Source organism: Callospermophilus lateralis, chromosome 10 (genome assembly GCF_048772815.1).
Source record: "Callospermophilus lateralis isolate mCalLat2 chromosome 10, mCalLat2.hap1, whole genome shotgun sequence".
Lineage (NCBI taxonomy): Eukaryota > Metazoa > Chordata > Mammalia > Rodentia > Sciuridae > Callospermophilus > Callospermophilus lateralis.
In genome coordinates, this window is record NC_135314.1 from 130,325,124 (window position 1) to 130,341,032 (window position 15,909).

Genomic DNA, 15,909 nt, shown 5'->3' on the forward strand with positions numbered 1-15,909 from the left:
CTGATATGGTGCTCTTGGGAAGTGACTGGATATTAAGGGCTCTGACCTCATCAGTAGATTAACCCACTAATAGATTAATAATTTTATGTCAATATTGGGAGGTGGTAGAAACTGTAGGAGAAGGGGCCTGGTTGGAGGGAGTAGGTCATTGGGAGTGTGCTCTGGAAAGATATATATGTTCCTCAGCCTGTTCCTTCCTTCCACTCTCTGTCTCACTTGCTCTGCTTTGTGGCTGCCATGATGTGAGCAGCTTTTCTCCATCACATTCTTCTGCCATGATGTTTCTGCCTTTGGAGCCAGTTGATCATGGACTAAACATTCTGAAACTGTGAGCCAAACTAAATCTTTCCTCCAAAGTTGTTTTTCTCAGGTATTTTGTCCTAGTCACAAAAGCTAACTAATACTTTGTAGTTGTCACATTACATAAAATGTCCAGTTTTCAACCAAAAAATTATAAGGCATAAGACGAAATAGGAAAGTATGGTTCATATATAGGAAAAAGAACTCAAAAGAAAAAAGTATAAATGCAATGTTGTACCAAATAAACAATATCAATAAAATGGATAGAAATTATTTTTAAAGTATCAAACAGAAATTATGGAATTGAAAAGTATAATAACTGAAGTGAAATTTCACTGGAAGGGCTCAGCAGCAGATTTCAGCTATCAGAAGACTCAGCAAACTTGAAGACGGTAAAAAAAAATAGAATAGAGCCTCAGAGATCTTAACATTAAGGGTATAAATATATACTTAATTAGTGTATCAGGAAGCAAGGAGAGAGAAAGAAAGAGGAAAATATTATTTGAATAAATAATGGTCCTGAGCTTCTCAAATCTGATGAAAATCTTTAATGTACACATTCAGGAAGTTCAATGAACTCCAAATGGAAAGAACTGAGATCTACCTATAGACATATGTCAAAACTGTCAAAAGTAAAAAACAAAGAGAATCTTGAAAGCAAAAAGAGAGACCAAGAGTTGGTTCTTTGAAAAGAACAGAATTGACAAAACTTTATTTAGATCAATCAAGGAGTGAATGGTAAAGATGGGGGTCTGGGGGGAGAGGGCTGGAAAGAGTGGGCTAAAGAGAAATATGAGCTAATTTCTAAAATTAGGGACAAAAGAAGGGAAATGTGAAATCTTTCTAGTTAGAGAACTAGAAAGAATTATGGTTCTGCTATGAACAAATGCATACCAACAAATTATATACCCTAGATGAAATGGACAAATTCTTAAAATGATACAAACTGCCAAAATTCATTCAAGAAGAAATAGAAATAGATCTATCACAAGTGAAGAGATAAAATTAAAAAGATTTCACAAAAGATATCTATTTTTCTATTATTTTAAAAATATTTATTTTTTATCTTTATTTTATTTTATTTTTATGTGGTACTGAGGATCAAACCTGGTGCCTCACATCTGGTAGGTGAGCACTCTACCTCTGAGCCACAACCCCAGCTTCTATTTTTCTATTCTTTATTTCATTTATTTTTACTCTAATCTTAACCACTTTTTTCCTTCTGTTTGCTTTATTTTTCTTTTATTTATCTAGTTTCTTCTTTTTTTAAGATGTTGATAGACAACTTTATTTTTTTCATTTATTTATATGTGTCCTGAAAATTGAACCCAGTGCCTCACACATGCTAGACAAGTGCTCTACCACTGAGCCACAACCTCAGCCCTGTCTCTAGTTTCTTAAAATAGAAGATAGGTTATTAATTTGAGAGCTTCTTTTTTACTAGATGACTTCACTGGTGAAATCTATCTTATACTTAAAATAATTAATACCAATATTTGTATTTATTATGTGCCACTTTCAGTGTGAAGTGGCATTGTTCTATTCTGGTTTTGATTCCCTAATAACTAATGATATTGAGTATATTTTTCTTGTGCTTAATTAGCTATGGGTACATCTTGTTTGGGGAATATAAATTCAAATTTTTTGCCAGTTTTTAAAAAACTTTTATTTGTTTTAAATAGTTATACATGACAGTAGAATTCATGTTGACACATCATACAAAAATGGAGTATGACTTCTCATTCTTCTGGTTGTACATGATGTAAAGTTATACAGGTTGTGTAATCATATATGCACATAGGGCAATAATGTCTGATTCATTCTACTCTCATTCCTACCTCCAAGACCCCTCCACTTCCTTCACTTCCCTCTGTCTAATCCAAAGTACCTCTATTCTTCCCTAGTCAACCACCTTATTGTGAATTAGCATCCACATATCAGAGAAAACATTTGGCTTTTAGTTCTTTGGGATTGGCTTATTCCACTTAGCTTGATATTCTTTAGTTCCATCCATTTATTCACAAATGCTATACTTTCATTCTTCTTTAAGGCTGAGTAGTATTCCATTGTGTGTATGTACCACATTTTCTTTATCCATTCATCTGTTGAAGGGCACCTAGGTTGGTTCCTTAGTTTAGCTATTGTAAATTGTGCTGCAATAAACATTGATGTGGCTGAATCACTGTAGCATGCTGATTTGAAGTCCTTTAGGTATAACCTAAGGTGTGGGATAACTGGGTCAAATGGTGGTTTCATTACAAGTTTTCTGAAGAATATCATACTACTTTCCAGAGTGGTTGCACCAATTTGCAGTCCTACCAGCAATGTATGAGTGCACTTTTTGCCCTGAATCCTCGCCAACATTTATTATTACTTGCATTCTTGAAAATTGCCATTATGACTGGAGTGACATGAAATCTTAGTGTAATTTTACTTTACATTTCTCTCTAATTGCTAGAGATATTGAACATTTTTCCATATATTTATAGACCACTCATATTTCTTCTTCTGTGAAGTATCTGTTCAGTTCCTTTGTCCATTTACTGATTGTGTTATTTGGTTTTTTGTTGTTAACTTTTTTGATTTCTTTATATATCCTGGAGATTAATGCTCCCTCTGAGGGAGCTTGTAAAGTACATATCATACATTCTGGCACATAATAGAAGATTAATAAATGACAGTTATAAAATAAAAAAATTTGGTGTCACATATAAGAAACTACTGCCTTAACTAGGGATATAAAGTAATACTTGTGTTTTTGTCAAAGAATTTTATAGTTTTAGCTCTTTTATTTAGGTTCTATAATACATTTTGAGTTTTGTATAAGAAAATTAGGAAAGAGGCAATTAATTTCTGGAAAAACAAAAAGTTCTACAAGAAAAGAAATATAATCAGAGTATAGCTTGCCACAGTATTTACCTAGCTGTTAATAAGAAAGTCTATCTAGCAAGAATGAGGAAACACATATATGTGAGAGAGGAATGGTTCAGGAGAATCATTCCCTTTTTCCATGGAGGAAGAAAATAAATAATAACTGATGATATCTAAAAATTATCAGTAGAAGCTTCCTGAAAAACAGCAAGAGTTGAAAGTGGCTGCCTTTGGGAAATAGGGACTAACAATTTGTCATGCTAAGGCAGGGAACTACTGTTTTATATAATAAACTTTGTAGTATTGTATTGTCTGTTATTATTTTAATTTTTGTAGCACTGGGGATTGAACTCAAGGATACTTTACCACTGAGCCACACCCCCAGCTCTTTTTATATTTTTGAGACAGAGTATTGCTAAGTTGCTTAGGGTCTCACTAAATTGCTCAGGGCCTTGCTAAGTTGCTAAGGCTGGCTTTGAACTTGTGATCCTCCTGACCCAGCTTCTAGAATTGCTGGGATTACAGATGTGTACCACCATGCCTGGCTCTGTTTGACCTTAAAGTCACATACACATATTGCTATAATAAAAATAACCATGTAAGCCAAAAACATAAGTGTGTATGTATACAGATGTATATGTGTATATACACATTATTAAAAAGTAAGAGAAGAATGCCAGCCTGACTGATATTTGGTTAATATAACACACAAAAGATGAAAATGATCTAGAACAGTCAAGTCTATACTTTCTTGGTCCACACCCAGCTTAGGTGCTGCTTGACCTAGATGTGGGTTTTTGTTTCACTTCAAGGGCTGTGAATGCTACCAATCTGCAGAGACCCAAGTCTGTGGAAAGGGAGGCTTCATTAGATACCAGAAATTTATAACTGATATTTTTTTAACTGACACAATATGGTTAATAAAGTTTACACAAGTTAAAAACAGGGTAAAAACACAAGTTAAAAACCATGAAGTATAAGAGACTTGGTTCTGTATAAAGTCAGAGCACAGTCCTAAAGTCTGCAATGATCCTTTACCCAGGGAAGAAGTGAATAACATGCTCTAATGCAAAGGCACAAACCCCAGAAGTCTGTTACAGTTGATGCCTTGCTCAATTTGGTCAGTGCTCTCCTACTGACTGGACCCCAGGCCCATTTCTCTGCACCATTTGCCCCTCAGTATCCAGCAGCCCAAGGTAAGCAATGTACATCTTGGCTTTCAAAATTATCTTACAGAAATACATTTAAATGAAGAAAAGTTGTCACCATTATTATAGTTATTAAATATGTACCTGGTTTGCAGGGGAAAAATATAAAGGGGACTACTAAGTTCTTAAGAAAGGGAGAAGACTTGAGTTGCTGACCCAGTGTTGCCCAAAGTAGTCTCTAATGGTACATGGTCACAGAGCTGCTATCAGTCAGAGAAAACTTATCAATGTGGGGACACTGCCAGCTTTCTAGAGGCCATATACTTAGCTATAAATTTGGGCTGGTGAATCCTACACACTTGGTAGTGATAGTCTCTTGAACTCATGCCCCTGACAGGGAAAAGTCCCTGGGAAGTTCTGACTACACTCTGCCTTTCTGGGGTAAAAGGCTAGTCAAGTGCTCTACTTCTTACCTTAAGTTCATCCTTGCTCTGGAAGTTGTCCAGTAGGTGCTGGTAATGAGTGTCACACATTTGTCGCAGCAGTGACAGAAGGCAGGAGACATACTCTCCCTGGAAACCAATGCAAAAAAGTCACTTAGCACAATCACCAAGGCTGTGTTCCCCCCATCCACAGAGGGCAAGGAGAGAAGGGAGGGTCTGAGATGGCCCCAATGATAATGGAAGGAAGGTGACAATTCTGATCCTGAAAATGAGCTTTCTTTTCTGGAAGGTTTGAGAGTCTTAATAAGGCATTTACAGCATGAGGCTAGTAAAAAACCTTAACTTATAGTAAAGTAGTACTGCAAAATAAGGAAAATATTCTCATCCCTTACCCCCCAGGAAAGTTTTGGTTAAATAGTCTTTTGTTGTCAGAGCACTATGCTTAAGTCTGTAGGAGCTACTTGGAAGAGCAAGCATGTCCTTTTCTGAACAGAATTTGGACCTGTCCATCATGCTAGGATAGAGGAACTCTTCTTCAGGGACTTCCTGGGGACTTCCCAAAACTTGCATAGGGCAACTGGACTGTGCAAACAGAACATGGCATATCAACATGACTGAGGGAACAAACTATGGCTTTAAATTGAAACTTAAGGATAATTATAAGTTTTTAAAATTTCTTCAAGTTCCAACTGGGGTTCACAGAAGAAAATATACTCAAAGGACTCCAAAGATCATCTTGTAGCATTTTTAACATGGGGCAGTCAAGTATGGCCTCCTTCTAGAAGGCTGCCTCCTCAGAATGGAAGGAGAAAAGGACTTCAAATATTTCCAAACTAATGGGAATTTAACAAATTTTTTAGTGTCTCAAATCCCTCCTAGATTCCTGAGATTATCACACATATATGTGTGTAAAATATATACATGTGTATGAACTGAAAAAATATATATGTGTGTGTACTGAGTTTTATCTGAAAAAAATGAGCATTATAAGTCATAATTCTTTTGTTGTGAGGATCAGATGAATTAATATATACGAAACAATGAAGCACAAAGTCCTGTATACAAAAAAGTACCCAATAAATTAGTTATTATCATCCTTATTATAATTTATATAAAATAGATCACTTCATTTGTAATATTGGCTAAGTGCTTAAAGCAGGGTCTATCCCACAGCAAATACTATGTAAGGGTTGGTAAGAAGGATGGTTTACCAGGACACACCAGAACACATTGAGAGTATTCTCATCAGGGGATAAAGGAGCAGACACTCTTTCCAAGCCCAGTGTTCCAGATTACATGCCTACTCCAGGCACACTCCCTGCTCTCCCTAGTATACTAGAGCTTGGCATGCTCCCATAGAGGGTTTTTATCAAAGAGAGCTCTGTAACCTCCCATCTGCCAAGTGGAAGATTCTGCACAAACTATTTATCTTGTTAGGGTTGAGAAGTTCACTCTAGGTATGGGAATGGGGACTGAAGGCTCAAGGCACAACTCCCTGTCCCTACAGAGAGGCTTTCCCAGATTGTTTCTCTCCTAACTGGATCATTCAAAATCATTACTGAACAATGCCTAAGCAATTCTAGCTCAACAGTTTTCCTTCCACTAGAAACTTACATACAAAGAATATGGACAAAAATAACCAATTTGTAGATACATGCAAATTCTGAGAAAATTATTCTGCCTGCACATGATTTAGGAGAGCATGTAGTAGAGTCTTCCTAGAAGAAATAGTCTATTTTTCACCTTCAATCTCTTAATACATTAATACATCCCTGCTTCATTCCACATTATAGAAAATAATTTTGCTTAAAGGCAAAGATCAACTGAAATGGTGTGCATTAAAACAGGACAAGAAGCATTTCCTGAATCTGCCCTAAAGTAGACTCCTGGGAATATGAATTGAGAGCTTTTAGAGTGGAGAGAGGAGTTAGATTCAAGAAGGGGAAGAAGGAAGCATGCTGACCATCATGCAGGAAGGGAGGCTAAGATGAAGATGGTGGGATAGTGAGATGGAAGATGATGTGGAGGAGCCCCAGGTTAGAAAAGAAGGAAAGAAAACCTGAATGTTAGTTACTAACAGTGATCTCGGCTGTGCACTGCGGGCACCGCTGCCCTCTTACCGCCTCCTGAGCGTGCGATTTGCTCATGATGGTGAGCAGAGTCTGCAAGAGCACGTCCAGGAGGCTCTCCACCATCATCTCTACCTCCTCCATGACATCTGCCTCCTGGGGTGAGCAGTGAGAAAGCATACCATTAGCACCAGGCCAAGCTGATGTTTAGCTGGCAGTGCTTACTAATTGAGCCATATCAGGAGTGGTCTTCTGACTGGATTCTTAAAATTGAGCTCTTAGCCTCATCAATGTATAGTACCTGCCTTCCTTCCTTCCCTCCTTTCTTCCTCCCACCTTTTTTGCTTTCTTTTTTTTGGCATCAATTTCTTCCCTTTCTTTAGCAGTGAGCTGCCTATTCCCTCAGATATGACCTTGAGCCATTAGTAGATCTTATTCACTGCTGTGGCTTGTTCTGAGGCCTGTTGGGAAGGAAAGCTGCCAAGTCTTATCTGGAGCCAAGAACAAACAATAGGATTACTATCACCATCAAAGTTACTCTTGAGAAGCTAGGCCTCTGTCATCAGATTTATTTTAAGTCTAGACATCAAAGCTCCTCTTTGGGTCCTGTCTCCTGATCAAACCAAACATAACTCTTTCTTTTAGTTGTCTCTTCTGCTCTACCTGGATCACCTAGCTTCATATGTTCTTATTACCTGGCCCTTGGCCTTCATTTTAAATGCACTTGAAATTCTATTCTCTAGGAGAATTAATTTAATAAAACGGTATATAAGAAGCCCATTCTTGTTCTTAATCTTTCTTTATACTTTCCAAATTTTCTGTAAGAAATATGCATTTCTTCTATTATCCTAAGTATACAAAATAAGTATTATAAAAAATTATTACCCTCATCCATATCTTTCTTTCATTTCTTCTCTACCTCAATTCCTCCCCTCCCACCAAATATCTCTTTTTAATAGAAGGAAAAGAAAGGAAATAAAATAGATAAAAGCATTATTGGTTGAAATCTGACCTCTGAAATACAATTCTATCATCTAATGGGGCTTAGAACTCTTGTGGCTAACATTTTCCTCTTGAATATCCTGACCTTGTCTGGCATGAAGCAGGAATGCCATATGGGTGGAATCAAGCTGACAGGAAGCTGACAGAAAAGTCTGAATGAGCAAGCTGCCCCTTAGTCTGGGTCTGCTTCTTGTGTTCATGTCTAATATTCTAAGAAACTCTAGAATTAACATGTTTTGATAGAATCTGAGAATGGCAAAGGATTGGACTTTCTGGTAGTAGAGGTTATTATATTTCTGGGTAGGTTTATGGTAGTGCAACTTTTTAAAATAGCAAGAGCATGTTGAATGGAGAAGCCTGCTGGGCACACATAGCACTTGTTCACTTGGATACCTTCCTGTCACTGATGAAAGCATCTGACTGAGAGGCACACAAAGTGATCTTTGTTGGTCAGCATCTGGCTACAGAAACATAAGAGTAGGGCAGAACTGAGTAGGGTGGAGTGGGTGTGGGGCCACTACCAGAGAGCTGGTCTTGACAATGGAAAAGATGCTGCCGAGAATTCCTGAGCAGATTAGTAGTTCTTTCTGCTGTCTCAGGTGAAGGTGAATGTGATGGAGAACCACAGGAAGCAGGATGCGACGGGATTCTGGGAGAGAAAACACACAGATGAAGAAGCCCTTCAGAGGAGAACTATCTACTGCTGGAAGTTGGTGACACTGTGAGATTTAACTTGTTTCAAAGCACGTGAGGTTGAAACTGGATCAAGAGTAAAGGTCACTCCCTACCCTTACAAGGGCCTAAAAGCTTTGTTTTGGAAATTATAAGTCATCCTACAACACTATTCTTCGTTCTCATTTCAAGCTCCAGCATCCACAAAATTTTATCCAGGATGAATGGTAGGAGTCTGAGTGCAAATGAAATCTCTTTAATGATTAGACTCCAAACTAAAAGCAAAGTTTTTTTTACAGTGGAAACTCCATGTAGATGTTATACTTACCATGAACAATAATGACTAGATTAAGAGGCTTGATACAGATTTCTGACTGACCCTCTTCATGCCCCTCCCATTCTGGTGCACATTCACTTCAAGGCATCAGGCTTCTCGCCCCCCCCCCCCCCGCCCCCGTACAACAGGCTTGTTAGACTGCTGCTTGCTGTGGCTGCAAAAATAAATGGAACAGGAGCACAACTTTTATCTTGTCATAGACTTTGATAATTGGCCAATATTTATTGTCAATCCTACTCTATACATTCAAGTACTTCTCTTTTCTCTCCCAATGCTACCCGAATAGCATTTTCATCAGAAGTTGTCTATATTTAGAACTCTTGACTTATTCTGAGACCTTAGGCAATTTGTTTCTTCCTCCATGGGTTTGATTATTGTCATCTGTTCATGTTCTCCTCTAAACTTACTTTACAGAGTTGATTAGAAGACAAACTGAAATGCAAGTGTGAACATGTTTCTGGTACCTTGTACTCCTATGTAGACCATGATTGTGTGACCCTGCAGGTTTGATAATACCTGGCCAGCATGATTTAGTAAGATTATCAGTAACACAAACAAGCCATGGTATTTGGATTTATTACTCATATTTGACAATATTAAAGTACTTCATATGAAATTCATAAAGTTTTTTTCAGTCAAAGACAAATTGCTTGATATATAGATTTGGCACTGCCTTGCCAAATACTTATAATATTTATAATATGTTCAAAGAGAATAAAATAACAACTATTCTGTATTTAAAAGTCTGCCTAGATAAAGGAAAAGTTAATACTATATTTAATAGACCAGGATACCAACATACTAGGATTTATAACAATAAGTAGCTACTTTCAGACAAAATAGCCATTTGTTATTAGAACCTGCTGAAGAAGACACCAAACTGGTGTATACTGAGAATATGCGTTGGTTAAATGACATCACTGGTAAAGAATTTCTTTGCTTCAGGGAAGATAAATACAAGTGAAATGCAAATGAAAATTTGGTGATGGCTAATCATCTCAAAATTCAATTGGTCTAGTGCCACATACATTTTCAGAAAAAAATTTCTGAAATGATTATGTAAAGCAGTTGAGCACATGCAAAAATACTAGAAATAAAGAGTATAAGTGTGAGTAGTCTGTGGTTTTCCTTCCCACATATTTCAAAAGCATCTTCTTTCAAGCAGTGCACAAAGCTTGGGTGTGCACTGGCCTTGGCAACACTGTGTCTAAACCATTGATGACATTATCAATCAAGGAGCTAGAGAAGAAAACAGTGTTTACCATAAACAGTTACTAGTGGAAAAAGACTGAATTTCTTGGTGGCAGCTTTATTATCAGCAATACTGTACAATGTCAGAGATAAGTCAAAGGGCATACCTATTTAGTAGTTGAAGTGTACATAGTCACTGAGCTGAGGAATATTGTTCTTATGTTTTAAAATCAAACTTAAAAAATTAACCAACCCAAATTCTAAATTATAAAAATTCTTCTGGGTGCAGGGGCAGATGCCTGTAATCTCAGCTACCTGAGAGGCAGAGGCAGGAGGATCACAAGTTTAGGCCAGCCTGAGACACAGATGTGCCCCAGGATGTGAGTACTAGGAATAAACTATAAGACATAAGGCCTAGATCTTGGCTGCATTTCTAAACATAATTCACCAAAAATTCTATACTTTAAGGGTCATTTTTTTTCTTTGTATCTATTTATTTTTTAAATTTTGAGAAAGGGTCTCCCTAAGCTGCCTAGGCTGGCCTTGAATTTGCCATCCTCCTACCTTAGCTTCTTGAGATGCTGAAAGGGGTTGCTGGTTTCTTATACAATGATTGATAAAACTGACCCTTTGATTAGCCCCGAAGGGGAGCAATGTGAGTCTGACTGACTCATCCTAAACTGATCTACCTGAAAAAGAAAACAGGCGGCTGTCCACTGTTCTGGCGATGGATTGAAGCTTCACCACATCCATGGACTGTCCGATGTGCACAGTGCTTGGCATGCTCCCTAGAGTTCCTCTCACAAACTCTGCCACCTCTTGCACAGTGAACATTTGCAGCAGTTCATCAAAGATAGTTGGAAAAGAATTGAGGAGTGCAGCCTACAGAAGCAAGTAAATCTCTGATTAGCTCAGGTCTGCATCCATCTTACATGCTCAATCATATGAGGTTGAAAAAAGCTGAGAAGTTATTGCAGCACCCCTGCCTTGGGAGGTTCCTTCCTGACCCTTGATTCTATCCTGGTCGATAGCACTTCTGAGAGATGGAGTAACCAAAAAGAGACTTTAGTGGGGCTAAGGCCACTTGAAGCTTTCATAATTTACCAAGGTATTTGCAGGCAAGAGAAGGAAGTATAAAGAGAAATTTTCTCAATGTGGCTTATAAATCATAGTTATTTTTGCTCAAATGGATTTTAATGGATTTAAATTTTTTGTTTGTTTTTATGATCAAGCTTGTGACTTTCTTATTTTAGTTCCAAACTCAAATCAGGAACCTCTTAAAGAAAATATGACAGAGAAAGCTGAGGGTCTTCAAGTAGCATCAGCTGTTCTCCACTCACAGCCCTGTGGTCAGCATTCTAGCTCTGAGACTATTTCCCCAGGATAGAGATGTTTGTATAAAACCAAAAAATCTGAAGACTCTTCAAATTATTTTCTTCATATGTGATGTGTAGCAGTCTCAAGTATAAATTTAAAAGGATGGGAAATGTATGGATTTAATCACTCATGTACTCTAAAGAACTGATTATATTATCTTAAGAGATGACTCTGATGACCTAGGTAAGGAGATCAGGAGGGTGTGCGTGCATGTGTGCATACAGGCTTCTAGGGTCAGAGTTCTGGCAGACACATACAGTGGCCTCTTGAGGATTATCTGGTAATAAAGATAGTTCCAAGCCCTTAAGGCAGTAGAACACTTTAGAAGAAAGATAATGAGGTTTTGCACTAGACAGACATGAGGTCCTTTAAGCTGGGTATGATGGTGCACACCTGTAATTCCAGCTGAAGAAGAAGTAGGACTGAAGAGGCTGAAATAGGACTATCATAAGTTTGAAGGCTGCCTGGGTAACCCATAGTAAGACCCTGTCTCAAAAAATAAGTCTAATCAGTTGGGGTTGTAGCTCAGTGGTGGAGCACTTGCCTCACATGTATGAAGCAAGGGTTGGATCCTCAGAACAATATAAAAATGAATAAATAAAATAAAAGTATTATGTTCACTTACAACTAAAAATATTTTTTATAAAAGTATACCAAAAATACTCTCCCAAAACACAACTAAAAAACAATACAAAATATCACTGTGACATAATCTCTGTTGAATTACTGTCTCAGTTCTCTCATATATAAAATGGGATGATACTATTATTTATCTCCTAGTATTGGTATAAAGAAAAAATAATGTGCATAAAATTCCAGTAGAGTGTTGAAACAAAACAGGCCTTCAATAAATGATCTTATTCCCTTCTCTTGTCTAATGGAAGCAGCATGACAGAAGCTTTCTGCACTTCCCAGTAGTCTTATACCTTTAACCTAAGATTCAAAAAGGGAAATGGAAGAGAGCTCATTCTTCCCAAGTGGCAGGAGGCGGGAACAGGACATTTTCATTGATTGCTTCATCAGGCAGTATACACTGGCTTAGAATGAGTGAAAATTTATGCCACGGGGAAAAGCCCAACACACTGTTGTCTATATTCAGGCCAGGTTCAATTGAAGAACTTATACAAATTCTATCTGCAGATTCATAACTCTGTGAAAATATCAAGGAGATTGTTTTTCAGTAATTAAAACCAGCTCAAAAACATATAAGCAGTTAGTAGATAAAAAAAGAAAAAGGGACAGGGGGAGGAAGTAGGCACTTCATAGTCAATAACATATAGTAGCTGATTTGCTCTTTTAAAAGGTGACATCTTCCATAATTATGTACTAGGACAGAAGGACACCCATACCCTGACATCTTCTAGTGGCCATAATCAAAGGTATAAAGTCTAATTAAATAAAACACTTGCTGATAGTTCTGAAATTCATGAAACACGATCCTGGCACCAAACAGGTTTGATTCTGACACAGGTCTAAGCTGAGACAAGGCTTAAGCTATTTATCCAGATGAGTACAGGGCATTGTATGCCATTGATACAGGCCATTGCCAAGTTTCTCAAAAGCATATCAATCTTGTTTTGTTAGCTATCAGCAATCTCCCTGTAACCCTTTTGGGTGGAGCAGATACCCTAGGTGCCTGTTGGAAGGAATTGATGGGCTACAGGAGGGGCAGGGAGAGGAAGATGAGTTGCTTCAGGCATTTAGGATGAAAGACTACGGAAGAAATTTGCCTTACAGAGGCACCTGAAAACCTTAAGGTATTTACTTATAGAGACTAGCTCACAGGTGATCACTTGCCTCTGGGCCAAGGGGCATAAAGGCAATTGGAATTAAGGGTAATACATAGTCAAGAGGAAAACAAAAATAGTAGACTATTCTAAACTTAAATGAGATGGTGTTTAAACATACACTTGCACAAACAACATAGATGGCAGTGACAGAATGAATGAATGTGAGAGAGGCTACCTGATCTTTGCTGATAGGTTTTGGTGTAATATTGGCTTCAAAAAACTATAATTCATTAGAAAAATTCCAACATTAATTTTTTAAGAGAAAATAAAATAACCCTCTGTGACTGAAGAAATACATCTTTGATTCATTCTATTGCAAAGTTACATGGAAAAGATAATAGATTAGCTCGATAGGCAGTAAATATGAGGAAGTAAATTTTCTTCCAACACTGATATTTCTAATAAAAGCTAATCCTAATTTTTAGCTATTGCTTTCAAGTTATTCCTCCTGTTTTTTGTATTCCACTCTAAATATCTGGAATAGACACTTTATAGTAAAAAATTTAAAAAATAATAGTGACAAGTTAGAAAATAAAATTCCCCATACATTCTAAATATACTTGATGAATAAGATGATAAAAAAAAACAATACTATGGTGGTTAACTAGATTTGGTAAAGGGTTCATGAGAATAATTTTGTATTGCTTTTCAAACAGAAAGTCACAAAGCTGTTTTATACTTGGCATGAGGCATAACTGTTTTCCAAGTAAAAACAGGTGTTTCCTTGTAAATTGTAACTTACCCAATACACAAGGTCCTGGCAGGGCTTTTTCAACTCTGGAAGCCAGAGGACAAAGAAACCACTTGCTAAGACAGACTAGGAATTTAGCAGCAAAACTTCTCTACAGCTCACAGACCTGAGTGAAAAGGAGTGTTTCTGAGTTTCTGCTGTCCAGACTGAGCACAAACCGAATGGACTGGAAAAGCTCTTGGATGCTTGACCGGAATTGCTCCTCTTCCATCCCACACGTGGCTCTTGAGTACAGGATCCGTGACTGAACAATGAATTTGAAAAGGTACTCCAAGGCCTGAAAATGTGGGAGGAAAAGTGATGGAGGGGTGTTGAAGTTGTTCCGGAACTCACATAGCAGAAAACTAAGGGCAAACTAATGACAAGTTCTACCCTAAAGTCAGACGATGGGCAATTCCAACTATGGAGACAGGCACTATTTTGTCTGTTTTAAAGATTTTTTTTTAAAGTTTCAGTTTCATAGCAGATTGATAAGGAGGTACAGAGATTTCCCTAATCCCCCCACTCCCATACATACATAACCTCTCCCATTACCAATATGTCCCACCAGTGTGGCATATCTGTTATAATTGATAAACCTACACACCATGACACATCACTACCACCCAAAGACCACTGCTTACATTAGGGTTCACTCTCAATGTTGTGTGTTCTGTGGGTTTGGACAAATTATAACAATATTCATCCACCATTATAGTGTCACAGAAGTATTAAACAGTTCCCCCAAATACTCTAAATTCTGCCTATTTAGTCCTCTCTCCCCCTTAGCCCCTGGCAAATATTGATTATTTTACTATTTCTGAAGTTTTGCCTTTTAAAAAATATCATATAGTTGAAATCATTATAATCATCCAGTATTGCAATATAGACTTATCAGATTGATTTCTTTCAATTTATAGTATGAATTAACTTTGTACATGTCTTTATGGCTTGATTGCTCATTCTTTTTAAAGCACTAAACAATGTACTATTGCCTTTGTACCATTGTAATTTTTCTTCTTTTTATTTTTGCTTATTAAAAATTAGAGCATTACATTCATTCAAAGAATAGAAAGTCAACAAATAAATAACCTAACATTACATCTCAAAGACCTATAAAAAGAACAAATCAACAGTAAAAGTAGAAGACAGAAAATAATTAAAATCAGAGCTGAAATAAATGAAATTAAAATAAAAGAAACAATCCAAAAATCGATGAAACAAAAAGTAGGTTCTTTGAAAAAAATAAATAAAACTGATAAATGCTTAGCTAAGCTAATAAAGAGAAAGAGAGAAAACTCAAATTACTAAAATTTGTGGTGAGAAAGGAAACATCATAATGGACAATATGAAATACAGATGATAATCAGAAACTATTTTGAAAATTCATACACTAATAAAACAGAAAACCTTGAAGGCATCAACAAACTTCTAGAGATATATGACCTACTCAAATTGAATCAGGAGGACATTGAAAATTCAAACAGATAAATTTCAAGCAATGAAATAGAAGATACCATCAAAAGTCTACCAAGAAAGAAAAGCCCAGGAGCAAACAGATTCTCAGCTGAGTTCTACCAGACATTCAAAGGATAACTAACAACAATCCTCCTCAAATTATTACATGCATTAGAAAAGGAGGGAACTCTTCCAAATTCATTCTATGAAACTAGTATCACCCTGATACCAAAATCAGACAAAGACATATCAAGGAAAGAAAACTTCAGACCAATATCCTTCATGGACATACATGCAAAAATTTTTATAAAAAACTGAGAAATCAAATACAAAAACATATTTAAAATGTATTGCACCACGATCAAGTGGGGTTCATCCTAGGTATGCAAGGTTAGTTCAACATATGGAAATCAATAAATGTAATTCATCACATCAATAAACTTAAAGACAACAATAACATGATTAACTCAACAGATGAAAAAGAAAAAGAGAATAGAAAAAGTATTTGACAAAATATAGCA

General features: G+C 36.8%; 1 protein-coding gene across 1 annotated transcript in view; it reads right to left on the bottom strand.

Moving 5' to 3' along the window:
* Dock3 (dedicator of cytokinesis 3) overlaps positions 1-15,909 on the bottom strand; it is a 589,707-nt gene that overhangs the window by 66,116 nt on the left and 507,682 nt on the right. The window contains exons 23-27 of the mRNA XM_076867085.1: positions 14,058-14,228; positions 10,723-10,915; positions 8,355-8,482; positions 6,841-6,987; positions 4,793-4,891 (exon numbers count right to left, since the gene is read on the bottom strand). Coding sequence (XP_076723200.1) covers positions 4,793-4,891; positions 6,841-6,987; positions 8,355-8,482; positions 10,723-10,915; positions 14,058-14,228 — 738 coding nt within the window. The remainder of the gene's footprint in view (positions 1-4,792; positions 4,892-6,840; positions 6,988-8,354; positions 8,483-10,722; positions 10,916-14,057; positions 14,229-15,909) is intronic.